General features: G+C 39.8%; 3 protein-coding genes across 3 annotated transcripts; 1 reads left to right on the forward strand and 2 right to left on the reverse strand.

Moving 5' to 3' along the window:
• Positions 1 to 520: 520 nt before the first annotated feature.
• Positions 521 to 1,915, reverse strand: LOC120427015 (uncharacterized). The gene is made up of 3 exons (XM_039591838.2): positions 1,379 to 1,915; positions 822 to 1,320; positions 521 to 766 (listed from the first exon to the last, which is right to left on the reverse strand). Exons 1-3 carry the CDS (start codon positions 1,383 to 1,385, stop codon positions 610 to 612), a joined length of 663 nt encoding a protein of 220 aa, XP_039447772.1. The 5' UTR covers positions 1,386 to 1,915; the 3' UTR covers positions 521 to 609.
• Positions 1,916 to 4,930: 3,015 nt separating this feature from the next.
• Positions 4,931 to 21,697, forward strand: LOC120427016 (Golgi-specific brefeldin A-resistance guanine nucleotide exchange factor 1). The gene is made up of 8 exons (XM_039591839.2): positions 4,931 to 5,172; positions 5,301 to 7,487; positions 15,561 to 17,687; positions 17,747 to 17,842; positions 17,901 to 18,170; positions 20,455 to 20,569; positions 20,627 to 21,307; positions 21,452 to 21,697. The coding sequence occupies exons 1-8, from the start codon at positions 5,071 to 5,073 to the stop codon at positions 21,496 to 21,498; spliced, it is 5,625 nt and encodes a 1,874-aa protein (XP_039447773.1). The 5' UTR covers positions 4,931 to 5,070; the 3' UTR covers positions 21,499 to 21,697.
• Positions 21,524 to 26,360, reverse strand: LOC120427018 (UPF0235 protein C15orf40 homolog). The gene is made up of 2 exons (XM_039591841.2): positions 26,051 to 26,360; positions 21,524 to 22,111 (listed from the first exon to the last, which is right to left on the reverse strand). Exons 1-2 carry the CDS (start codon positions 26,328 to 26,330, stop codon positions 21,915 to 21,917), a joined length of 477 nt encoding a protein of 158 aa, XP_039447775.1. The 5' UTR covers positions 26,331 to 26,360; the 3' UTR covers positions 21,524 to 21,914.
• Between the last annotated feature and the right edge of the window lie 272 nt (positions 26,361 to 26,632).

The raw sequence follows: 26,632 nt of genomic DNA on the forward strand, positions 1-26,632 counted from the left end.
TCAAAGGCGCTGTCCTATGCATTTTCTTTCCCAATATTAATCAGAACCAAGATCAGAACAATTTTCAATAAATTTAAAAATTTCCCGGAAATTCTCGGGATTTCCTGGGAAATTGATTTAAAATTTCCCGTTTCCAGGGAAATTTGTAATCATGACAGCTGAAATTTCTGCAAACAAATATTGGCGAAGTTTGTTTGTTCGTTTACCGTAGTCTAATACCTCCTTTAGAATGAATCCATGGAGGCACCTAGTTTCCAACAAGCATCCATAGAATTTATAACAGAAATTTATTATGTTTAGCGAGATGTTTAGTCTAGTGTTTAGTATTGGCTGTAAATTAAGCAAGATGTGATTATGTAATTTGAAGTGTGTTCAAGGATTTTAGTTTTTTACATAACATGTTGAGAAATCTACAATTTCAATAAATTAAGATTTCAAAATTTATTGAAATTGTAGATTTCTCAACATGTTATGTAAAAAACTAAAATCCTTGAACACACTTCAAATTACATAATCACAGGTAAAAAAAAAAACATATATTCCAAAATCTAAATATTGTACCAAAAAAATCCCGATTCACCCCAGCTGACGGTAGATTATCACGTTCCGTTACGTTACGGCGGTTCTGCACACAGGGCAAGTTGCGTTTTGCGCCGTCCACGGATCGATGCACCCCGCGTGAAATTTGTGTCTGCAGGTCAGCTCCCGACAGTTGTGCTCGCCCACCAGTTCCAAGCAAATAGAGCACATACGCTGAGAAGGTTTTCTGAAAGTTCAAATTAATTTAGCAAGCTTTCGTGAAACGTGCACACAATGCTTACGTTTCAGCAGACTGTTTTCTAGGAACCCCGTTCTCGCAATATGTAGGTGGTAATGTAGAAGCAACAAAACGTAACAATTCACATTCTCCATCGCCGTACATTTTGTAGAACGTAATGTGGGCTTGGTATTGCTCAAGTGTAGAACAGTGCTTCTCTGCAAGATGTTTTGTTAGATGTACGCCATTCGGGATCGAAACATGGCCACGAAAGCAGACGCAAACCGGACAGCGAACGCTAAACGGAACATCCAGATGTTCCAGCGTGAGATGATCGTACAAGGTCGAGATGCTGAGTCGTTGACGATCACAGTACGGACAGTTGAACACGTTGATCTCGTTGTGTTCAGGTTCATCGGCTTTTGTACCGAACTGAGCCAGCAGGAGCTCGTCCGAGATTAGAGGCTGCTTTGGATGATCGGAATGGAGATTGATGCTAGTCTCGTTGTCAAATACTGCCGTGTCCGGACAAAGCAGACACCTGAAGCGCTGATGCCGGTTGGCTGTTGAGGATTTCGTTGCATTTTAGCCCAATTTTATACATTAGTTTCAACTACTTACACTCCATGTTTCTAGTGGTAGACGAGAGTATTCTAGAATGATGCAATTGAAATGAGTGTTTCCTTCTTATCAGCTAATGCAGGGAAGCTGTGGATTGTGATACTTCATAATTACAAGCAAACTGCATACTAGGGTGGTCCACATCCGGGCTTCCTCGGGGCTACCCTTTGAAATCAAAGATTGGCTAAATTCCAAATTTGAGCTCATTCTTACCACGAGAACCGCTCCTTCTAAGCCCTTGAAGTTTTTTATGGGAAAATCGTCAAAATATATGGAGAAAAGCAACTGTTTCAGTTTTTACCTGTGGAAACTGCAATAATTATCCAATTCGTACCAATTGGGTCCTAAAATGAAGCTTATATTTCTGATATTATTGTTTACAGCGATAAAGCTTATTTTTCTGAGTACAATGACCCTTTGTACGACCACAAAGAGTTTAAACTGGATTTTTAAATCAATTTTGAATAATTAACCTCGCGGTCCTTCTTGACAGCTCGTTCCAAGGGGACCATTGCTGATCCATCGAAAAAATGTTGTCTTGTCACAAAAAAAAGTTTGCATTAAAATGAAAAAACAAAGATCAGAAATGGTTTTTAATCGTGTTTTTTCTCCGTTGTACAGATAAATTAACATAGGGCTTTAGTACCCAATTCTCGGAACGAAGATCTTCATTTAGTTTGAACAAAGGTTTGCCGAAGACACCATATTTTTCAGGATTTTTTGCAAATACGTTAATAGGTTAAGGGGCTACCTATGTTTTAATCAAGTACGTACTCACTTGCCTGCCTGCCTGGCAGTGCGGGTGTCATGTTGCCCCTTACAGCTGATCAGTTCTCTACGAAATCGGTATTTTTTTTACAATTTTAATTTTTGTATGTTTTAATCCGACTGAAACTTTTTTGGTGCCTTCGGTATGCCCAAAGAAGCCATTTTGCATCATTAGTTTGTCCATATAATTTTCCATACAAATTTGGCAGCTTTCGAAGAAATTTTTTGATCGATTTGGTGTCTTCGGAAAAGTTGTAGGTATGGATATAGACTACACTGAAAAAAATTAACATGGTAAAAAAATGTTGGTGATTTTTTATTTTATTTTATTTTTTTTTTTATTTATTTTTTTTGTCACTAAAACTTGATTTGCAAAAAACATTATTTTAATTTTTTTTTTTCATTTTTTGATATATTTTAGAGGACATCAAATGCCAACTTTTCAGAAATTTTCAGGTTGTGCAAAAAATCTCTGACATAGTTATGAATTTTTGAATCAATACTGATTTTTTTCAAAAAATCGAAATATTGGTCGCAAAAATTTTTCAACTTCATTTTTCGATGTAAAATCAAATTTGCAATCAAAAAGTACTCTAGTGAAATTTTGATAAAGTTTTCAAGTTAAGGCCAGTTTTTGGTAACTTTTTTGAAAATAGTCGCACTTTTTCATTTTTTTTAAATTAGAGCACACATTTTTAAAAAGCTGAGAAAATTCTCTATATTTTGCTTTTTGAACTTTGTTGATACGACCCTTAGTTGCTGAGATATTGCCATGCAAATGTTTAAAAACATGAAAATTGATGTTTTCCAAGTCTCACCCAAACAACCCACCATTTTCTAACGTCGATATCTCAGCAACTAATGGTCCGATTTACAATGTTAAAGTATGAAACATTCGTAAAATTTTCCGATCTTTTCGAAAAAAATATTTTCAAAATTTTTGAATCAAGACTTACATTTCAAATGGGCCAAATATTCAATATTACGCCCGGTCTTGGGGAAAGTTGTTCTAAATTTAATGAGCTTCTACATCTGAGAAATGGTAAGAATCCTTGTAAGAATCGGATAAATATGGCGCCCTCAACAGGTAAAATAGTAAAACAGTTCTGGAGATTTTTTTTTTTTTTTGTATGGTCCAATAAACCAAATTTTTCAGTTCTCAAGGCGGTTTCAAAAATACCCATAAAGCAAAAACTGGAAATTTGGTTAATTGAACCATTTAAAAAAAAAAACTCCAGATTTGCTTTTCTCCATCCCTTTTCGAGATTTTTCTCCATACAAACTTCAAGCAAAAAGAGGGGGGGGGGGGTTCTCGGGGTCAGAATGAACTCAAATTTAAAGTTAAGCCTATTTATGGGTCAATCTTGGATTTCAGGGGAAAACCCCAAGAAAGACCCCCTGTCTTAATCAGTTTACTTTTTTCCATTGATGTTTTAAGGAAAAAAAGGATAACATATGTACTTGCGTGCATGGTAAATTGTCAACGGGTAGGGGTCTAAAATTGCAAACAAAAAAGTGTCCATGTAGTTTATGGATGGCCCCGAGGATGGCTCTTAATGTACAAAAGTGTTCAAAAGCATTTTTTTTGCTGGAATTTAGTTAAGTTATATCAACTGAAAAGTCAGTATTCGATTTTGTTTTTTAGATTCTATAGAATTCTCAATTAACTCGTATTTGTCACATTTAGAGATGATCTAGGAGATGATTTACAGTAATTTCAGCAAAATGGTGTTAGCCTAGGTGTTTTTTTTACTGTGAACAGACACGGACCACTGCGACACTTGCGTATCTATTGTAGTATGATCTGTTCTCAGGTTTTCTGTTTTGCTGCTATTTACAGCCTGCCGAACGATCGTCTTCCGTAGCGCTATTGTTTGAGCGAGACAGAATTTGACGAATTATTCGAGCAGTTGCCCCCTCTCATTCCCCAAACCAATCTCCCAATGCCATGCCACACGAGCACGAGAGACCGATCCGAGGACGTGGAGATGAGCGAGATTGAGGGGAAATCTCGTTTTATTGTTGACCCATCTAGTGATCGTTACCGATCATATAGCCCAATCTTCAGCTCGAATTTTGCCTGAGAGCATGTGACCGAGTCGAAAGTAGCATTTGAAACTCTTCTCTATGTATTGTTGCAGAGTTCTTCAACGCTCAGACTCAGTCGCCAACAGATCGTCCGAGAGATTGGAAAGGACGGGTTCTGGGGAGGCTTGGGACTTGACAAATCAATTCCCGCAGCAGCCGAAATCCCCTCTCGACCGCCACCTACCCCTTTTGCCTCGCCAGATGGGTTTCAAGTCATCGACCTTCCGCTTACAAAGCGAAACCCGTACCACTAGACCACGGGAGCTCGGCCTAGGTGTTAGCCTTTATCGTTGTGTGTAAGCGCCATACACAAATGATGTAACATTTTAGTTCTCTTCTCTTCTTAGAGTTTGATAACTTGAAATGGATAGATGAAAGATATATCTAAGTTTACTGAAATAAGTCGATGACCTGATTGAATATAAAAACATTATTCTTTGTGCAAAATATTTATGCATCAAAAAGTGTCCTGCCCAGTCGCAGATCATCCAAAACTGTTGCGCGTTACGTTTTCACCCATCACCCCAAGAAGCCACACGGTAAAGTTAAAATCATAATTCTATCAAGCTTAGTTTTCACGCTTTTCATACAATTTTGTTCAGTCCTACCCACATAACCATGTTTTGTTTTCCGTGCATCTGTCAAACTTTTCTGCGATCTGGCATCGCCAGTCGCAGCGAGTGAAAAAAAAATAGTGAACGTCATTAGATTCTGTGAGTTGGAGGTATTTATATGGCGGAGTGAAAATTTACGCGAAGAAGTGAAATAGTTTCGAGGGTCGTCGTCTGTTTCGTCCATCGGAATTCGCAGCGCGTGGCGGAACCAGGCCCTTCAGAATGTCCCCGCCGGGCAATGGAATCTTCGTCGTCCGGGGCGAGATGTCCACCCTGACGACGGCGATGCGTCGTGGCTCACGGTGGAGTTCCAACTCTTATCAGGTAAGGGGGCTGGCGGCCACGGCCGCTGGTTGGACCATAATTATGTTGATTTGCTGGAAATTCGATGTTTGGAAGCGGTTCTTGATGTTTACGAGCTTGAAAAATGCTACAATATGGTTTGTTTACAGGATGACGAAAAGGACGTGCTTCTAAAGAGCTTCCACGAACTGAAGGAAAAGCTGCTGCAGGTTGAGGATCTGAGGCTGGTCGAGCCTGGATTGTTTCTGAACCCCTTTCTGGAAGTGATTCGGTCGGAGGACACGACGGGACCGGTGACCAGTCTGGCCTTATCAGCGGTGAACAAATTTTTGTCTTATGGATTGATTGATCCGACGCATTCGACGCTGGCGGCCACGGTTGAGAGCATTGCGGATGCCGTAACGCATGCACGGTTCGTTGGAACCGACCAGACTTCGGATGGGGTCGTTCTGATGAAGATCGTCCAGGTGCTGCGGACGCTGGTGTTGAGTCCGGAGGGGAGTGCGCTGTCGAACGAAAGCATTTGCGACATTATTTTGAGCTGTTTTCGGTTGTGCTTTGAACCGCGGCTGAACGAGCTGGTTCGTAAGACGGCTGAAAATGCGTTGAAAGACATCGTGTTGCTGTTGTTCATGAGACTTCCCCAGTTTGTGGAAGGAGGTAACTTTAATCTGAAATCGCTGAAGATGCGTTCCAGTTCGATGGATCAATCCAACAAGAAGCGAAAGAGCAGTCGTGCCGAGCTTAAACCAGTCGCGGTAACTGCTCCCAAGATAGTGGCCAGCGAAGAGGGTTCGCTGGAGCAAACGGAACCAACAACGCCGGTGGTCAGCAATGCACCGAAGGGATTGAAACCACCACCCCTTTCCACTACTCCTGCGACTCCGGCAGGTCCGATTGTAGACATGCAAGGTATCATCTCGCAGACTCCGAAAAGCAGTCAAGAACCCAAAACAGACCCCATCCCAGAAGAGGCAGATCATCAACAGGCGCAGCCAGAGTCCCTTCAGGAAGTACCTCAGGTTACGGAACTTCTGGAAGAAGCACCGATGGAATCATTTGTGAACGCAGTTGGCGTTCGATTCACTCACCTGCAGGAGGATGAAACGCCGGGTCCGGTTCCCCATTTACCGTACGGGCTGCCGTGCATCCGCGAACTGTTCCGCTTCCTGATATCTCTGTGCAATCCACACGATAAGCAAAACACCGACGTCATGATTCACATGGGGCTGACCCTGCTGACGGTCACCTTCGAGGTCGGTGCAGACAGCATCGGCAAGTACGACTCGTTGCTGGCCATCGTCAAGGACGATCTGTGCAAGAACCTATTCGCCCTGCTAGCCACCGAGCGCATCTCGATCTTCGCTGCCGACTTGCAGTTATGCTTCTTGATGTTTGAATCGCTCCGCTCGCAGCTCAAGTTTCAGCTCGAGTATTATCTCACCAAGTTGACCGACCTGATCGTCAACGAGAATCCCCGTATCCTGTACGAAGCGCGCGAACTCGCCCTCGACAACCTCCTACAACTGTGGCGCATTCCCGGCTTTGCCGCTGAACTCTACATCAACTACGACTGCGACCTCTACTGCACGAACCTGTTCGAAGACCTCACCAAGCTCATGTCCAAGAACACACTCTCGGCAACGCATTCGATCTACAGCGTACACACCCTGTCCATGGACTCACTGCTGACGATCATCGCATCCATCGAACGAAACTGCATCCAGGCGAAGAACGGCGAGAAAACGACCTACATGCGACACTCGCGCAACAACTCCAGCGTCGACAAAATCATCCTCGATCCAAACATTTCCCTCGATCAAACCATCGTCGGCAGTCCACCCGGAGACCAAGACGGTGACGTAGTCGTCGAAAACATCAACAAATACCTAAAGTCTAGTCAGAACGAGGACCGACTGCGGCATCTGGTCAGCCAGGAAGGTGCCGCCGACGGAACTTCCCTATCCCACGAAGAGCTGGCCGCCATCAAGAAGAAGAAACGCCTCCTCACACAAGGCTCGGACCTGTTCAACCAACGCCCGGAAAAAGGCATTCAATTCCTCCAGGAAAACGGCATCCTCAGCCCGGTGCTGGACCCGCTCGAGGTGGCGCACTTTCTACGGGAAAACTCCGGCCTGGACAAAAAGATGATCGGCGAGTACATCAGCAAGAAGAAGAACGTCGAGAGCAAAATTCTGGAAGTGTTTGTCAAGTCGTTTGACTTTGCCGGACTGACGATCGATCAGGCGCTGCGGTTGTACTTGGAGACGTTCCGACTGCCCGGGGAAGCTCCGCTGATCTTTCTCGTGATGGAGCACTTTGCTGACCACTGGCATGTAAGTTAATTTTTGCTTGATTTCTGTAAAAAAAGTAATACAATCCAGACTCGATTTTGCTTGTCAAAATTTCATTTATTCACGTTTTTCTATACTTGATTTGCTTACACTCATACCCCGATGGTTTGACACCAACTGTTATCAAACAAACGAGGTCACGTTTTAGTTTGACACCCCTTTTACGCAGAGTTCACACACACTATCAAACGTTTGTTTTGATAGTGTGCGTGAGCGCCGTGTAAAAAGTGACAGCTCTTCACTTTTTAGTTTGACTTTGACCAACCGGCGGGGTACAAACCAAAAAATGTCAAACGAAAAAGTAACCAACCTCCGGGGGTTGAGTGTATTCTAAAATCACAAACAATTTTTTTTTTAAATAAAAGAAACTGAAATATTTTTTTTATTGTTTGGATTTCAATTGAGCAACTTAAATGCAGTCCGTAATTGATTATTTAAAGTCCTGGCCTTAATATCTGTATAATCGAATCACGAAAAAAAAATTTTTTTTTCTGAAAATTGGGTCTCTAACCTAAAATATGACTCAAAAAAAAATGCTTCAAGTGAACTGATTTGCTGTAATCTAATATTGTGGAATTTATAAATTTAAAAAAAAAATGCGAGAAAATAAAAATTTAAAACTACAGTCGACTCTCTGGTTGTCAATATCCAAGGAACCGTCGAGGAAGAGAATCATCAGTTTACAGAACGATGCAAAATGAAGACTCGATTGAAAATATTTTTTTCTTGATACCCAGCTATGGGAGACAATCATGGCAACGTCCATCAAACAAAAACAAACTAATGTCAAACACCCTTCAAGGCTTCGTTTCGCCATGAAAAATGTCTATGCAAGCTATGAAATTATTGACAACCGGAAGAGATTTTTAAAGCAAACAGAATCCAAGGGACCGTCGAGGAAGAGATCCTTCAAGCAAGGGAAAATATCGAGGAATGAAGATAATTGAAGTATGCAGATTGAAGGGACTGAAGAATTCATCGATAGATGGAGCAATATTGATATCGAGAAGATCGACAGCCAGAGAGTCGACTGTATAAGAATTTGAGAATTTTACATTTGTTTAAATAATGGATTTTAGAATAAAAAATATGATGCGTACTTAAGGGGGTACATATAAGACTATTACAAACAAACTCGCACTTTTTGACAGTTTGGCAGTATGCCTGCATTTGTTTACAGAAACGACAGCCTGGAAAATTGCAAGTTTGCTAGTTTGCTTGTCATAGTCTAATACCTCATTTAGCTTGAAACGGCAAAGGGAGCGTTCTTTTATTATATAACGCAACTGTTTTAGGGGAGTGGGTCGAAGGCTATACAAAAAACGGTTTAAGTTTATCTATTTTGATTTTTTTTTTGTGACAAAAACAAAATTTCAAGGTTTGTTGACTTTTTTCGACTCGCTCTGCAAACGTGAAACGATCGCTTTTTTGCAAGCAGTTACATAATCCAACTTTTCCGTATCCTCAGCAAACCTCAACTCAGTATCCAGATTTTTAAGCGAAGATGGCGTTACGAATGGTGCACGCCCGAAATGTCAAAATCGCGCAACATTACATGGCATGACGGCCACACTTTTTTTTTTGTAATGTTGGTAATCGCTGCGCGATTTTGACATTTCGACGCCAACATTTCAAAAAACGTCATGTACAAACCGTGCCTTTTGAGAAAAACGCATTTGAATGTTGAGTATCATTTTTCAATTTTTAATAGAAAAGCAAAATGGGCGTAATATTCAATGTTTGGCCCTTTTGAAATGTTAGTCTTGACTTATTCATTTTTTAATATTATTTTCGAAAAGATCGGAAAATTGCACGAATGTTTCATGTTTTAACATTGTAAATCGGACCATTAGTTGCTGAGATATCGACATTAGAAAATGGTGGGCTGTTTAAGTGAGACTTAAACTTAAATTTTCGCGTTTCTTTTTGCTTAAGCCGCTGTATCTCAGCAACCAGATGTCCAATCTTCAATGTCTCTTAGACAATTTTATAGCTAATTTTCTGAACTTTAAAAAAAATATTTTCAGAAATGGTCACTCATGGTCACAATTTTTAAAAATCGAAAAACTGCAAATATTTCGCTAAAATCAAATTTTTGGTGGCTATATCTTGAAAACAGAGCCTTTTATCAAAAAATCTGTTAAGTACTTTTCGATTGCAAATTCAATTTTACATTAAAAAATTACGTCAAATTTGTTTTTGCATTAAATTTCGATTTTTCCCAAAAATCACTTTTTTTCAAAAATTCATAACTCGGCGGCAGATTTTTTGACCATTTTTCTCTATGGCTCAAAAGTTGCTGGTTTTTGTCCCCTAAAACATATCAAAAAATCTAGAAAATCAAAAATACGTATTTTGGAAAATTGAGGTTTTGTGAAAAAAAATTAAATCGGCTATTTTTTTCCGTGTACAGTCATCCCACATATTCGGAACGGTTTCCAGATCGGCCAGTGTTCAAAAAATCACAGCAAAACGATAATTGAACTTAATGATTCGCTTTTACCTTCATTTGAAAGCTTTTCTTGCGATCTTTCGAATGCTGTATCGAACATGTGCAACTTTTAACTTTTTTATGAAGTTTTTGATGAATTACTTTGACCCTTGAAATCCACAAATTCGGAACACTTTTTTCTTACGAGTGTAAACAAACTTTGGATCTCTCCAGGAGTACATATTTATTACCAAATAATGATTTCACACACTGAAACCAATGAAACTCAAGCTTTGTGATGTTTTATACATGGTTTGATAACTTTTTTTGTGAAAATATCAGTTAAATTCAGGTGTTCCACAATTGTGGGAGGCACAATAACATCCCACAATTATGAAACATGTTTTGCTGCTCTGGACAAAATAGTCTTGGAATGAAGTTTTTTGTTCAAAAAGTACTACTTTTACTAGTGAAATAGCAAGATAATGTCCAAATGAAGGTTCTAAAAATAGTAAGGTCGACAGAAAAGCTACTTTTGGCATGCTATTGACAGATTATCATAAAAGTGTTCCGAATTTGTGGGTGTTCCGAATATGTGGGATGACTGTACCTTTTTTTTCAATAGTCCTCAACAATACCTACAACTTTGCCGAAGACTTGGTGTTGATCAGAAAATTCATTCAAAAGTTACAGATATTCGAATATTTACGTACCATTTTTGTATGGACAGCTGCCAAAATTGTACGGAGACTTGTAAGGGGGAACCAATGACAAAAAATAGCTTCTTTTGTCATAGGGAAGGCCCTCACAAAGTTTGAGCCAAATAAAAAAATACAAATAAAATCCATTTCCGGTTTCGGTAGAGAATTGCTCTACAGTATTTGTTTAACTGGGCTGCTTTTTAACTGGGCGCTCGATAACTGGGCCGTAGCCCAGTTAAAAGGCAGACAAACGTCAAAAAACCAAAACAAACCGAAATCACCGCCGGGTTATTGGATGCAAAAATCATGTTCAATAAATTAAAAAAAAAACTTATTTCAAACTTTTATGTAATTTCAAGCCACAATTAAAGAAATATGAAAAGTAATCATTGTAAATAAATTTGAGTAGCTTTTATTTTTATATTTCACCAAGAAGATAGTAGAGCAATTCTGTACGAAATCGGTCTTTTTTCTTAAATTTTAATTTTTGTATTTTTTAATCCGGCTGAATCTTTTTTGGTGTCTTCGGTATGCCCAAAGAAGCCATTTTGCATTATTAGAATGTCCATATAATTTTCCATACAAATTTGGCAGCTGGCCATACAAAAATGATGTATAAAAATTCAAAAATCTGTATCTTTTGAAGGATTTTTTTTGGATCGATTTGGTGTCTTCGGCAAAGTTGTAGGTATGAATATGGACTACACTGAAAAAAAATGATACACGGTAAAAAAAATTTGGTGATTTTTTAGTTAACTTTTTGTCACTAAAACTTGATTTGCAAAAAAAAACACTTTTTTTATTTTTTTTATTTTTTGATATGTTTTAGAGGACATCAAATGCCAACTTTTCAGAAATTTCCAGGTTGTGCAAAAAATCTTTGAGCGAGTTATGATTTTTGAATCAATACTGATTTTTTCAAAAAATCGAATAATTGGTCGCGACGTGTTCGAACGTGTCGGAATCGCTGGAAAGCTCTTCTTGAAGAAGCAGTTCCAGGAGTTACGGCTGGTGGAGGGCGGCGATGTTCCGGCTTTCCTGCTCCAGTTTGAGAAGCTGCTACGCGAGTTGAAGGCGGCCGGGTCAAGCTCGAGAAGGAGGATATCGTCTGCCAGCTGCTGTTGGCTCTACCGAGATCGTTCGATGCGCTGATCACGGCGGTCGAGACGATCGAGCCAAAGGACTTGACGATCGAGTACGTCAAGAAAAGGGTCCTGGACGAGCAGGTCAAGCGGAACGCGCAAGCTGCCCCGCAGGATCCAGAAGATGGAGGATTGGGTGAGTCTGTGTTCGTGGGAAAAAGACGGGAAATCAGGTGTTTCGGCTGCGGCCGGCCCGGTCACAAGCGAGCAGACTGCCCCGATGGACGATCGGACGAAAGGGAGCCAGAATTCAAGTCCGGCAGGTTTGCGCGAAACCCGAGAAGCGGAGCCAACGCGACGACCGAAAACGAGATCGCGTTTGGTGTTGCTACGGACAACGCTTGTGTTTTTTCGACGTCGCCTGCTGCGATGAACGGACGAATTGAGTGGTACCTGGATTCCGGAGCAACGGCTCACATGGTGCGAGACAAGTCGCTCTCTGCGGAGCTGCGACCATTGGATCGGAACGTGCGGATTGCTGTGGCCAAATCTGGCCAATCGCTGGTTGCAGAGTCGGCCGGTACCGTGCGGGTGAAGATACTGCGGAACGGAAAGTGGCTAAATGCAGTAGTCAACGACGTGCTGTACGTGCCGGAGTTGCAGTGCAATCTGTTCTCGGTGCGGCGGTTCGAGGACATCGGTATGGAAGTGAAGATCGCCGGAGGCGTCGTTTCCATCGAAAAAGGCGGACGCGTGGTGTGCCGCGGTCGGCGATCTGGCCATTTGTACGCGCTGGATGTTTATCGGAACGACGGACCTGGTGGCACACGTGCTACTGCGATGGCATCCAAGAACGACGATTACGAGTTGTGGCATCGTCGGTTTGGCCACCTTGAGGAGGCGAACATGAGAAACCTCTGGAGGGACGAGATGGTGGAGAGCTTTCCCAAGATCAAGAACTGGCCAAGGCGATGCGCGTGCGGGGTGAGTCTGGCAGCGAAGCAGACGAGAACCGCGTTTAGGAAGTCGTACGGGAAACGCGACATGGTGTTTGACGAGCGCCGACAAGATCAACCGAAAACAGCGGGGGCACCTAACCGGCCTGTGGTGCGGATGATCCGAGACGAGAAACCTGCTGTGGTTGAACTGGTAGAGGAGGAGCCTGTTGCTGCTGTTCCAGATGGCGAGAGTGTCGTGGAGCTCATCGCTGGTCCAACAGAGCCACAACACGTCGTTGCAGAGCAGACGGAAGACCAGGACGAGGCCGTGGAGGATTCGTCTGGACGACAGCCGGTCGTTACTGAGCTGACGGATGACGAGGGCGAGGAGGAACATTCCGGCGCGCTCCCTTCGCAACCAGAACGTGACCACTGCCCAGCAGAAGGGTTCACGAGGCGCAGCGAACGGGAGCGCAGAACCCCGGGTAAGTTCCCTGACCATTGTACACAGTTTGGCAGAAATACTGTTGGTGGACGTATTACAGATTCCAACGAGGACGTCTTGATTGTCTACGCACGGAACACTGAGGCAGTCGTGAAGAACCTGGCGTCGACGATTGAAGTTTTGAAGCGAAGAACGGCATCAACAGTGAGTTGGAGTCAAGCGAGTACAACGTGGACCGGCAGCCAATCAAGAAGGCGATCCATGTGCCGACGAGCACGCGGACAGTTCGAAGCGCTCTGGACCAAGCTCGGACTCCGCGATTGAGCGGGGGTGTTAGGTGGCAACCGCGAGCAGCTTGGTGGCAACCGCTAACAAACTGCATAACAACGATCATAGGACACCGGCAAGGTGTCACCAGAAATAATTTTCATTCCATTCTCAAACCTCTTTCAATAAAGATTGTTTCATTAAAAGCTCCGCCTTTTAAAAAGTACTTTAGTGAAATTTTGATAAAGTGCACCGTTTTCAAGTTATAGCCATTTTTAGGTGACTTTTTTGAAAATAGTCGCAGTTTTTCATTTTTTAAAATTAGTGTGCATGTTTGCCCACCTTTGAAAAAAATATTTTTAAAAAGCTGAGAAAATTCTCTATATTTTGCTTATTTGGTCTTTGTTGATACGACCCTTAGTTGCTGAGATATTGCCATGCAAAGGTTTAAAACCGGAAAATTAATGTTTTCTAAGTCCCACCCAAACAACACGCCATTTTATAATGTCGATATCTCAGCAACTAACGGTCCGATTTTCAATGTTAAAATATGAAACATTCGTGAAATTTTCCGATCTCTTCGAAAAAAATATTTTCAAATTTTTTGAACCAAGACTAACATTTCAAAAGGGCCAAACATTCAAGATTACGCCCTTTTAAAATGTTAGTCTTGGTTTAAAAATTTTGAAAATATCGGAAAATTTCACGAATGTTTCATATTTTAACATTGAAAATCGAACCATTAGTTGCTGAGATGTCGACATTAGAAAATAGTGTGTTGTTTGGGTGGGACTTAGAAAACATTAATTTTCCTGTTTTTAAACCTTTGCATGGCAATATCTCAGCAACTAAGGGTCGTATCAACAAAGTTCAAAAATGCAAAATATAGAGAATTTTCTCAGCTTTTCAAAAAATATTTTTTTCAAAGATGGGCAAACATGTGCACCAATTTAAAAAAAATGAAAAACTTCGACTATTTCCAAAAAAGTCACCTAAAAATGGTTTTAGCTTGAAAACGGTGCACTTTATCAAAATTTCACTAAAGTACTTTTTGATTGCAAATTTGATTTTACATCGAAAAATGAAGTTCAAAAATTTTTGCGACCAATTATTCGATTTTTTGAAAAAATCTGTATTGATTCAAAAATTCATAACTCGCTCAAAGATTTTTTGCACAACCTAAAATAAAAAAAAAAAAAATAGTGTTTTTTTGCAGATCAAGTTTTAGTGACAAAAAGTTAAATAAAAAATCACCAAAATTTTTTTACCTTGTATCATTTTTTTTTCAGTGTAGTCCATATCCATACCTACAACTTTGCCGAAGACACCAAGTCGATCAAAAAATTTCTTCAAAGCTGCCAATTTTGTATGGAAAATTATATGGACAAACTAATGATGCAAAATGGCTTCTTTGGGCATACCGAAGGCAACAAAAAAGTTTCAGTCGGATTAAAAAATACAAAAAAAAATCAAATGACCGAAATCTGAGAGAACTGCTCAGTATGCATCGGTTGTCCCCTCCTTATTTTTCGTGCAGCCCACTTAACGAACAGCATTCGGTGTCTGGGCTACGTTCTCAACCCAGTTACCGAACAAGTACTGTATTCTAACAGTACAGGCACAATGCTATCCGTTGTAGATGTACATCATCATCAGTTCACTAAGAGCTTGGAATTGTTTTGCCTTGTTCCGGCCGGCACCAAAGTGCGTACGAGCCTCCCCAGCCGACTTCGATTTTCAAGAATGTTTCAATTTTCCATTTTTTTGGGGTCATTTTGAGCAACTTTAGATTTACAAAAAAACATTACTTTTCTTGTTTTATTTTCTTTATTTTGATTTGCATTTATCTTGTTTAGTTTATGTTTGTTTGTATTTGACCTATTATACCATTCATGTTTTACAGTCCCTTTTTCACACAAAACAAGTCGCACTTCCAACCCTAAAATTTTCTGGAAATTTTAAGAGTTTTTCTTTCCAATTCTCCTCATCAAAAATCAAAAATTGGTTGAAAAGATGATTTTTGGCAACATTTTAGATCGAAGCCCGTCTAGAGGCGGGGTTGGGTTGTAGAGAGTAAAAAAAATAAACAATCATTTGTAGAACAGCAGTATACGACTCACAGGAATCATTCATTTGCTTAAACTTCTTTTAATATCGAAAAAAAAATCATTCTTTTTTCCTCCTTTTCCAGACGTGCAACAACGAACCGTTCGCCAACACGGACGCCGCGTTCCGGCTCGCGTACGCCATCATCATGCTGAACATGGACCAGCACAACTACAACGCGAAGCGGCTGAACGTCCCGATGACGGTGGACGACTTTCTGAAGAACCTGCGCGGCCTGAACGGCAACTCGGACTTTGACCAGGAGATGCTCACGAACGTGTACAACGCGATCAAGAACGAGGAAATTGTGATGCCGGCCGAGCAGACGGGACTGGTGCGGGAGAATTACTTGTGGAAGATGCTGCTGCGACGCGGCGCGACCAAGGACGGTCTGTTTCATCACGTGTTTGGGCCGAACCACGATCGGGAGTTGTTCCGGATTATTCAGGGGTCGACGCTGGCCGCGTTGAGCTTTATCTTTGATCGTAGTCCGGAGAACTCGCCGCTGTACCAGAAGGCTACGGGGGGTTTTATGAAGTCGGCGGTGATCGCGTCGCACTACAGTCTGCACGGGGACTTTGACGCGCTGGTGTTGACGCTGTGCAAGTTTACGAGTTTGTTGAATCCGCCGAGCGATGTGCACGAGATCACGGCTAGCGTGCTGTTTGGGCAGAACGCCAAGGCCCAGCTGGCGATGAAGACGGTGTTTGCGTTGATTCATGACCATGGGGATTGTATGCGGGAGGGGTGGAAGCACATTACGGATGTGGTGTTGCAGTTGTTTAGATTGAAGTTGCTGCCGAAGGCGCTGATGGAGGCGGAAGATTTTTGCGAGCCGGGCGGGAAGGTGACGCTGTTGCGTGAGCAGAATCTGGTTCCGAAGACGGATGCTGGGTTGTTGAGCTCGTTGTACTCGTACTTGAGCAATGACAGTCAGCGGCAGCCGTCGTACGAGGAGCAGGAGATTATCAAGCAGTCGAAGCGGTGCATCAAGGAGTGTCAGATCGAGCAGATCGTGAACGAGTCTAAGTTTTTGCAGTTTGAGTCGCTGGTCGAGCTGGTGAATTGTTTGCTGGGGATGATCAAACCTCCGGAGAGTCACAAGTCGGTTGGGTTGCCGTACGCGGAGAACACGGTTGTGTTTTTGCTTGAGCTGTTGGTGAAAGTTCTGATTCAGAATCGCGATCGGTTGCTTCCCATTTGGAAGCCTTGCCAGGATCAGCTCTACCTGTTGTTAAGTGGATCTTCTTCGTGCGATTACAGCTATCTGCTACAGCGGTCTACGGTTGCCCTGTTGAAGCTCGCGATTTATTTGATGCGCAACGAGGAGATTTGCTCGACAATCCTGCAGAGTTTGCGCATGCTGTTGATGCTGAAGCCGGCAGTGATTCTGGCCATTTCCAAACCCATTTCGATTGGAATGTACGAACTGCTCAAGACTAGCGCCCAGAACATTCACTCCGAGTCCGATTGGATCATTGTGTTCACCATCTTGGAGTGCGTCGGAGCTGGTGCGCTGCCACCCGAGTACGAAGAGACCCCGGTCGTGTCCGGGACGAAATCCGACGGAGCACTCAGCAGTGAAGAGGACTCCGGCCTGCCGGATCGTGGCTACATCTCAGACTCGGAACTGAGCGCGATCAAGAGTGCACACTCTTCAAACTCCTGCACGCCCCTTATCAGTCCCACCGGCGATAACTGGATCCTGGTGAACAAGGACGCCGACATCGTCTCGTCCCGGTCGAGCTCGCCGAAGCATTCCATCCAGTACCGGTGCAAGCTGCTCGAGCACTCGCCCTTCGCCCTGGTCAAGTGCTGGGAAAGCCTTGCGTTTATCGTGCGCAACGTGGCCCACATCACCCCGTACAACTTTGAAAGCTGCGTTCGCTGCATCCGAACCTTCGTGGAAGCCTCCATGAATGACGGCAAAGAGAACCGCCGAAGGCAACGAAGTGGCAAAACTTCCCGCAACCGGAATCGCAAAAACGACGCCAGCAGTGACAGCGACTCGGAAGAACTGCCCGAGGCGTACCAATCCATCTCGATCCAACTGCTGGACCTGATGCACACGCTACACACCCGCACCGCCCAAATCTTCCGCTGGTGGGCCGAGGAGGGTGGCGCGCTGCCTCAATGTTCCGCTCTGTGGTCGCAGGGCTGGTGCCCACTGCTCCAAGGCATCGCACGGTTGGCCACCGATCAGCGACGGCAGGTACAAATCCGTTGCTACTGTTCAAATTAAACATCTAAACCCATTCAACTTCCTTCCAGGTTCGAACCAGCGCTATCACCTGTCTTCAGCGTGCGCTTCTAGTGCAGGACCTGCAAACCCTAACCGGACTGGAATGGGCCGGTTGCTTCAAGCAGGTAATCTAAACATCATTCCAAAAAAAAAAGATTCCACTACAAACCGTCCACCTTGCAGGTCCTTTTCCCCCTACTCTCGGAGCTGCTGACGGAAAAGCCCGCCAAACCGGCCGACTTTGGCCTGCTGGAGGAGTCCCGCATGCGCACCGCCACCATCATGTCCAAGGTGTTTCTGCACCACCTGAACCCGCTGATTGGCCTCGCCGGCTTCAACGAGCTGTGGCTCGAGATACTGGACTACTTTGAGCGCTTCATGAAGATCGGCTCGGACATGCTGTACGAGGCGGTGCTCGAGAGCCTGAAGAACATGCTGCTGGTGATGCATTCGGTGAGTAGAGTTTCGTGTGTCACTTTGGTGGGAAAAGTCAGGGAATTTTGGAATTGACAGAGAATTAGGAAGAGATACGATATCATTGTTTAATTTCAAAACTAAATATTTCGAGAAGAATATAAAAATATTTTTGATTTTTAGAATTTTTGACTTTTAATGATTCTAGAGTTCTAGAATTTTAAAATTCACAATTTTAGGAAATTTGAATTTGACATTTTTAGAATTTTAGAAATCTTATTATTTTTTTTATATTTTCACTTATTTTTAGATTAAATTTTTGGATTTTTCAAATTTTAGTATCTTAGAATTTTGTAATTTTAGAATCTTGATTTTTTTTTTAATTTTTAACTTTTTCAATTTTATGTTTTAGAATCCAAGAATTAAAAAAAATTATTTAAATTTTGAATATTCAATTTTGCGAAAATTTAAATACTTGAATTTTAGAATCATAAAATCTTTGGATTTAAGAATTTGTGAATCTCCAGAATTTTAAAATTTTAGGATATTAGAATCAAAGAATTTTTAAATTTTATAATCTAAGAATTTTGTAATTTTAGTATTTAAAAATCTAAGAATTTGAGAATCCAAAAATTTTAGATTTTCATTAATCCTAGAATTTGAAAATTTGAGAATTAAAAAAAAATAGTATTTAAGAATTTCATAATCCATACACTTGAAAAATCTAAGAATTTCAAAATCTCATGTTTTTTTATTTTGGAAACTTTTAAATTTTCGAATTTTAGAATGATAAAATTAAAGGATTTTTGAATTTGAGAATTTAAGAATTTTAAAATTTTAGGATTTCTGAATCTAATAATTTAAAAAAATTTGAAACTAAGAATTTTTAAATTTTAGTATTTAAGAATCTAAGAATTTAAAAATGTTAAAAAAATAATATCTAAGCATTTAAGAGTACTTAAATTTTAGAAATCTAAGAATTTTAAAATTCTTAATTTGTTTGTTTATGAACTTTTAAAGTTTAGAATTAAAGAATTTTAAAATATTTTTTGGATTTTAGAGTTTGGTGATTTTATTTTTTAATTATTAAATTTTTGGACCTGAGATTTTTAAGAGTTTAGAAACAAATTATTTTTTATTTTTTATATTACAATCTAAGAACATAAGAAAGTTAGAATTCTAGATTCCAACAATTTTAGCATTTTGGAACTTGTAAATTTTAAAACGAATAAAAAATAGAATTTAAGAGAGGAATTTATTAATTCAAAGGTTTAAAAATGTCTCATTTCGTTAAATTTAAGAATTTGATTTTTTATGGTTTTTGAATTTCTAACTTTCTAACTAGATTTTTTGCATCCAACAATTTAACCATAAATTTAAGAATAGTAAGAATCTTAAAATTTTGATTTTTTTGCAAATTTTAGAAATTTTTTATGTTAAATGTTTAGAATCCATGATTTTTAGAAATCTGAGTTTTTAAATTTTTGAAGATAAAATTTTGCGAATTTTAAAATATTTGAATTTTAGAATTATCCAAATCTTAGGATCTAAATATTTTATACTTTGAGAATCTCGTAAATTTTAAAATCAAATAGTTTTAAAATTTTAGAATTCAAGTATTTTAAAATTACAGAAATCTTAGAATTAAAAAAAATATTGTGTGAGCTTCTAAATTTTCGAATTTTCAAATCTTAGAATTTTTTGGATTTAAGAATTTGAGAATTTTAGAATCTAAGAATTTCAAATTTTTAGAATCTTAGAAAATTTAAGTATTAAAGAATTTTATAATCCACAAATTTTAGAATTTCAGAAATCTTAGAATTTTTTTTTTGAATTTTAAAATTTTAATTTTAAGAATATTGGAATTTCTAATTTTTTTTAGAAATCATAGAATTTTAAAATTCTTCAATGTTTTATTTTGTGAACTTTTAAATTTATGAATTTTAGAATTATAAGATCTTAGGATTTTAGAATTTGTGATTCTAAGAATTTTAAAAGTTTAGAAGCAAAGAATTTTTAATTTTAGTTTTTTAGAATCTAAGAATTTTGAAATTCTAGAATCCAAGAATTTGAGGAATTTATGAATTCAAAGATTTACAAATTTCTGATTTAGTTTTTTTAGTTTTTGAATTTTCTAACTTTTTTAATTTTTGAATTCTTGAATGTAACAACTTTTTAATTAGTAAATTCTTATAGCATTGCAGATTTTTAATTTTGAATTTAGCAAGAAACGATGTCTGGAACTTGTCTTACTTTTCCATAATTTCGTAGCCGGCCTCAAGTCCAATGGAGTTTAGTAACAGAGATTTGTTTTTCCTTCAAGGTTTGCGTGTTCCACAACAGTGACGGAGTGACCCACTCGACCCTCTGGGATGTCACATGGCAGCGAATTTCCGGCTTCCTTCCAAACCTGAAGGACGAACTGTTTAAGAGTGATGGTAAGATATTTGTCAAATGAAATTAAAACATGAAGATAACAAAAAACTTATTTTCAGTTCAAACACCCAAAGTTGCACCCGTTCCGTCACCACAACCGCCAGTAGAACCTGCCCCGGCCGTCAACATCCAGCCAAGTATTATCCTGCAGCCCCCGCAAGGAACATCCGAGCCTACTATTCGGCTGCCAACGGGAACGTCCAACCTGCTCATCGACAATACCAATCTAATAAATCCACCTCCGGTGGAACTGCCGCAGGTCGCTCCCGTGCTGATTCCGCAAGCGGAACTCGCTTCGTTACCCGTGAGTCCGGTCGTTCAACCCGTAACCCCGCAGCAGGCCCTTTCGCTGGAAAACAGTCCCACCAACACCAACCGCTACTCCAACATTATCGAACTGCCGGTGACACCGTCGCCGCCGCCGTCGGAGCAAGTCCAGCCGACAGAAACCGACCCCCAAGTTCCGCTGAGTCACCTCGTTGGCGGGAACCAGTACCCGTCGCTCCACAACGTCCCCATCGGAATCGCGCAAAGTTTCGCCCCGATCTTTGTCCAACCGAACGCGAACCCGGCCGAGGGCGCCGACATCTACAATGACTACATCAACGATCCGTACAATCTGACGCTGCAGATCGACTCGTCGGCTCAGGATCAGCAGCAGTTGCAGCAGTCGGCACCGCAGCAAAATGTATTCCAGTCGGCCAACTACTTCCAGTTTGGCACCGGCCGGATACCGCCAGGTTCGGAAATGTTGTTTGGTGAACCATGAAAAAAGTGTTCCGGACAAATCTAATCTAAAGTTCTTTCTCCACTCTTCTCTTTTGACATTCCTTTGCACGCTTACACTGGAACCGCGGGAACGGAACAACCTGTTTCTTTTTTAGAACTAGAAAATGGCCAGGAAAATCAAACTGACGATTGTGACGAGTGATGAAACAGTTTGCGAATTGTAGGTGCAAAGCAAAACGCGTTTAGATATGAAATGATAGATGATTTTTTAAACTAACCTTTTCTTAAACGATTCGGCGTCTATTTGTATTATATATTTTGTTTATCGTAAAAAAAAATGTTGTTAACTATGTATTACAAACACAAACCATAAATAACCGACTATTTAAACCGGGGGCAAAGCTAGGAAAAGGGACTTCTTTTTTTTCGTTATCACAACAAAACACACATTTTAATAGGCGTTCTGGTCACAGACATCCACACTGATAAAGATATTCACATTTTATTTTAATATCCAATTAGAAGAGAATTATGAAAATACACCCCACTGGGTCACGTAATTAGAAGAAACAATATATAAACCTACAAAAGTGTTTGTGAGAAAAAAATAACCAAATCTTACGTGTTTTGCGTCGCTTCTCTTCGAAATACCTCCAGCACCTGGTCCGGCGTGCGGCACCCCTTCTCCAGCACGATCGTCTTCTGGCGCGACTTGGAGCCTCGGTCCAGGCTGACGTCGCTCTTGCGCAGATCGAGCAGCTTGGCCAGGTACTTGACCAGCTCGGTGTTGGCCTCGCCGTCGATGGGGGGAGCAGCTGGGGTGGAAAGAGGGGGGAAATGTAAGTACTTTTAGATTTGTTTTTTCGATACAAAAAAATCTTGTTCAGATACCTCTTTTAACCTTTTCAGGCCTGATGGGCCATATATGACCCAAAAATAAAATTTTCCATAATTAGCCTATAATTTTCGTATGGTCGAATAATTTTCCCTTCATTAACCAATTTTTTTTTCAGAGTCACGCCTGAAAGGGTTAAGGTGAAATTGGAGCCATTAAAAATGGACGCCGTTATTTTTTCATTCTTTATGTTTGACTCTTAGCCGTGATCGTCGAAAAAACGATGAACAGAATCTTAACTGTAGGATTGCTAATTCATCACCTACCTTTACAAAAATCTTAATGTTTTAAGGAGGTATTAGACTATGACAAACAAACTCGCATTTTTTCGTGACAACTCGCAAATAAAGCCAAATGTATGCAGGCTGACGTTTCTGCAAACAATAGCATGCAAACAAACAGTTGGTTTGTTTTGCGAAGTCCATAAGTTGTTTTATTAGTTTTTTTTTTTTTTTTTTCTTGCGGGCTTCCTTATGACCAAAGAAGCCATTTTGCGTCACTGATTCGTCGCTACAATCCTCCTGCTAGTTTTTGAAACTGTCCATTATGGTGACAAGAAAAAAATATTTTTTTAGAAATCCTGGCTCGATTTTTTTTTGGTAAAAAAAAAGAATGGCACATTTTGTTCGATCGTTGAAGTTTGTATGTGAAATTTCGATAAAAAATATGAGTAATGCAACAATTTCAAAATTCCACCATAATAAGGTGGCGTTAAATCTATCGGATCAAATCTCAAGTGTGCGATTATTATAGAAATTTTTATGACAAACAACAAACAAACAACTTTGTCGAGCATGAGCATGAGCATGAGAGACCACCCATGGTTGTCCTTCTCCGTTGCTGAACAGGACCGTAATATCCTATTAATACAACCGACCATACGCTTGAACGATCTAATGGTTTTTCCCTTATCAACAGCATGTATGAATGCGTTGAAAAGATAAAACATCAAGATCATTAAAACTAGATCTGAAGCAAATAGGTAACAGTCATTGGCCACCAACGGCGCCCGCCATGTCAGTTTGTAGATCTCGGGGGATTGGGACGGGAATGTTAGTTAGCACAGGTTGCTACCAAGGGTGGGTTCTATACGATATCCACACCCCCACGTGTGCCGGAAAACTACTTCTACTTGGGATTTTGTTAGTGGGTAAGGGTAATGGCCAGGATTCATCATAGAGGATGATGATGCGACCCAATAATCAATAAATTTTGTTTAATGGTGTGATGTATTATGCATTCTCAAGGCAAACAGTCGGAGGATGCGGATGAGATTATTCCCGGTTATTTGGTGTTGAGTTTAGCATAAATGATTCAATCTTAGCCAGCCGGCTGTGGAAAGATAAAACCAAATAAAATGCGAAAACGCGAAACCGCCCGGACCGAAAAACACACACAATCGGAAACGGCAACGAAAATCCTGCGTGATGACCGCGACGCGCACCGTTCAAATTCTCCAAAGCAACTGTCAAACAATCGCGAAATCACCCGGGTCGAAATACACACACAATCGGGGGGAAAACAAAGACGGAAACGGCATCGAAAATCCTGCGTGATGACCGCGACGCGCACCGTTCAAATCCTCCAAAGCAACTCAACAAACAAACTACTTTGTCGAAGACCGCAAAACCATTCGAGTTAACCCTGACGAGTTAATTTAATTAATTAAATTTCCAACAAATTGTAGTACATAATAAATTTGTTTTTTAGAGTAGTATTTTCAAAAATGTTAACGCTCACGGTGTTTTTCAGAGTGTTTAAAAATAAATATAAGGTAGGTTAAAGAGAGCTTATTTTCCGACATTTTGAGAGCTTAATCGACATATTTCATTGGGATTCTATTGCAACTTTCCCAAAAGTATTCATTGTAATACATTTAAAAACATTTATGCCAATATTTGACCACCACTTAAAAGTTTTAAAACCCATAATATAAGTTTCCCAGTTTTCATTGAAATTACCCCAAAAGTAAAGCTAAATTAAAATTAAAACTTATGGCTTTCAAGCGATTTTTGTCGTTTTTAGTTGATTTTTTTTAAATAATTTATAAAAGTCCAATGAAAAAAGGATAAATCAATTTTTTTTTAAAATAGCGAAAGCCTTTCAGAAGAATGTTTCCCTTTGAAAATTATGATCATACAGTACTTTGAAAGTTACGGTAAAAAGTCGATTTTGTCTAAACTTCGGAAGATTGTAAAAGGGTGGGTTTTGAAAGAAAACTCTTTATGTTATATATTCTCAAAGGGAATTTTAAAGGCCTTTCAAACGCGTCCAAAAGATTGAAGACAACCCTATCAAAAATTTCAAACATTTAAAAAATATAAATATAAAAAAAAATCAACAGTGTATTTTTTCTCAAGTTTTCTGAATTGTAGGCCGTTGCAAATATTTTTCAGAGCTTATGTTCTTTTAAGCATGTTGGGTTTATTCAAAAAACTTTTAAATTTTAGTAAATTTTCAATGTACATAACCGCAAAAAAAACATTTGAGGTAATTTCTTTGTCTCAACCTTTTTTTTTTTATTGTAAAAAAACTGAACTGGTGTAAAATGCATTATAAAAAACCTTTTTCATTTAAATGTTGAAATGTTTTTTTTTATAAAAAAAATGTAGCAACATAAAAACTTCAAAAAATTTAAATGTTTTGAAACACAAATTTATGGATACTAAAAAAAATTAGAAATTAAGAAATTTCATTTTTCTTTTTATTTTAAATCTTATATTTTTTTATTTTTAGAATTTAATTTTTTTAATGTTTGATTTCTTTTCCATTTCTTGACTTTTTTTTGATAAGGTCCTATAAACAAATGTAAACATTGAGTGTATCCCGCTTACTCCGATGGACTTTGACATAAGGTGTGAAAGCATGGGTCTTCGGATAATCTAACCACAAAAAAAACACTTTTTTTTTTCTTTACTTTAACATAAAATTTGAGTTCTGCGACCAAATTTGAATTTGTTTGGACCAAATTTGAACCAAATTTTAATAGTCTTGAAAAAAAAACTATACTTAAGTAATATAGAATTTTAAATCCAAGATAGTGGCCAAAATGGAGGTGATTAAATCTTGAGAAAATGCATTTGGTAAGTATTAGGGCAATCAACCATTCAAATTTGACTAAAATGACGTCGCAGAAATCGAATTTTATTTTAAAAGCAAGAAAATTTTAAAAATACGAAAAGAATGTCCCAAGTCCCATTCAAACACCTTCGGATAATTGGCTCCTAAAACTTATTTTATTTTTTCGCATTAAAATGGAAAAAAGTGATCGTTTAATCGTGTTTTTTACCGTTGTACATTTAAAATTTACATAGGGCTTTAGGACCCTATTAAAATTTTGGATAATCGTGTCTGGACTGCGATACCATCGAGTGCATTAATCACCACGTACAAATTATCGAAGACATCACATTGATCAGAAAATCTGTCCTCATGATACAGGTTTTAGAATATTTTTATAGCCTTTTTAAATGGACAGCTGCCAAAATGGCCAAAATTGTGTGGGGACTTGTATGGGCGAACTAATGATGCAAAATATCTAGTTTTTTAAAGTACCGTCATCAGGGGTGACATTGGGCCTGGGGGGTGAGATTGGGTCATACACCCCTGATGACGGTACCTATAAACATATGAAACACAAAAGATAGGATATAAAGGATTATAGGGAAAAAAAACTCTAGACATCTTCTATGGTCATAGAAAAGGTTCACACAGTTTCAACCAAATCTTACAAAAATTAAATTTGCAAAAAAAAAAATGCTGAGAATGGCATAACGTCGGCATAACTTTGATGATGTATAACGCATTTTGTGATACTTTTTGTTTCTAAATTTCGAATATCACAAACCACCCCGCTCACCAATTTGAACTCCAACGCCTTCGTCCTCGATGCCGGTAATTCCGTTGAATTTGGAGCCCGGCTTGGCCAGTATCTTGATGAGTACGTTTCCAGACTTGGGTTCAACGAAAACCGGTCCCTGCACAACGGCCGCTGTCGTCGCCGCCGCTCCCTTGTCCTTTGCTGTTTTGCTACTTCCCTTGGACGACGAACCTTTCGATTTACCGGACATGGTTCTGCTGCTACTGCTGCCGGCGTTCACCGTTAATCGCACGACCGTAAACAAACAAACGCGATTCATTCATGCGGACGACTGATGCGTTGATTTTGACGGTCAAGTCAGCTGTCAGCTGGTTGCGTTGGAGCTTGAATCGACGTCAGTTTCAGGTGTAAGGGTAGGTGAACTGATTGTCGGTTGATAACTTTTATATTTTTCGAAAAAATCATTTTGTTTATTTTCATACTTTTTAATAAAGTTTTAAAAATGAAAAACAAGCAAAATTAAATTTTAATCCATAAACAGCACCCCTCTCTACTATCCAATTCTCATTTCACGTTATCGCGCTTTCTCTTCTTTTCAGCACCAAAGTTACATAAGGATTG

Source organism: Culex pipiens, chromosome 3 (genome assembly GCF_016801865.2).
Source record: "Culex pipiens pallens isolate TS chromosome 3, TS_CPP_V2, whole genome shotgun sequence".
Classification (NCBI taxonomy): Eukaryota; Metazoa; Arthropoda; class Insecta; order Diptera; family Culicidae; genus Culex; species Culex pipiens.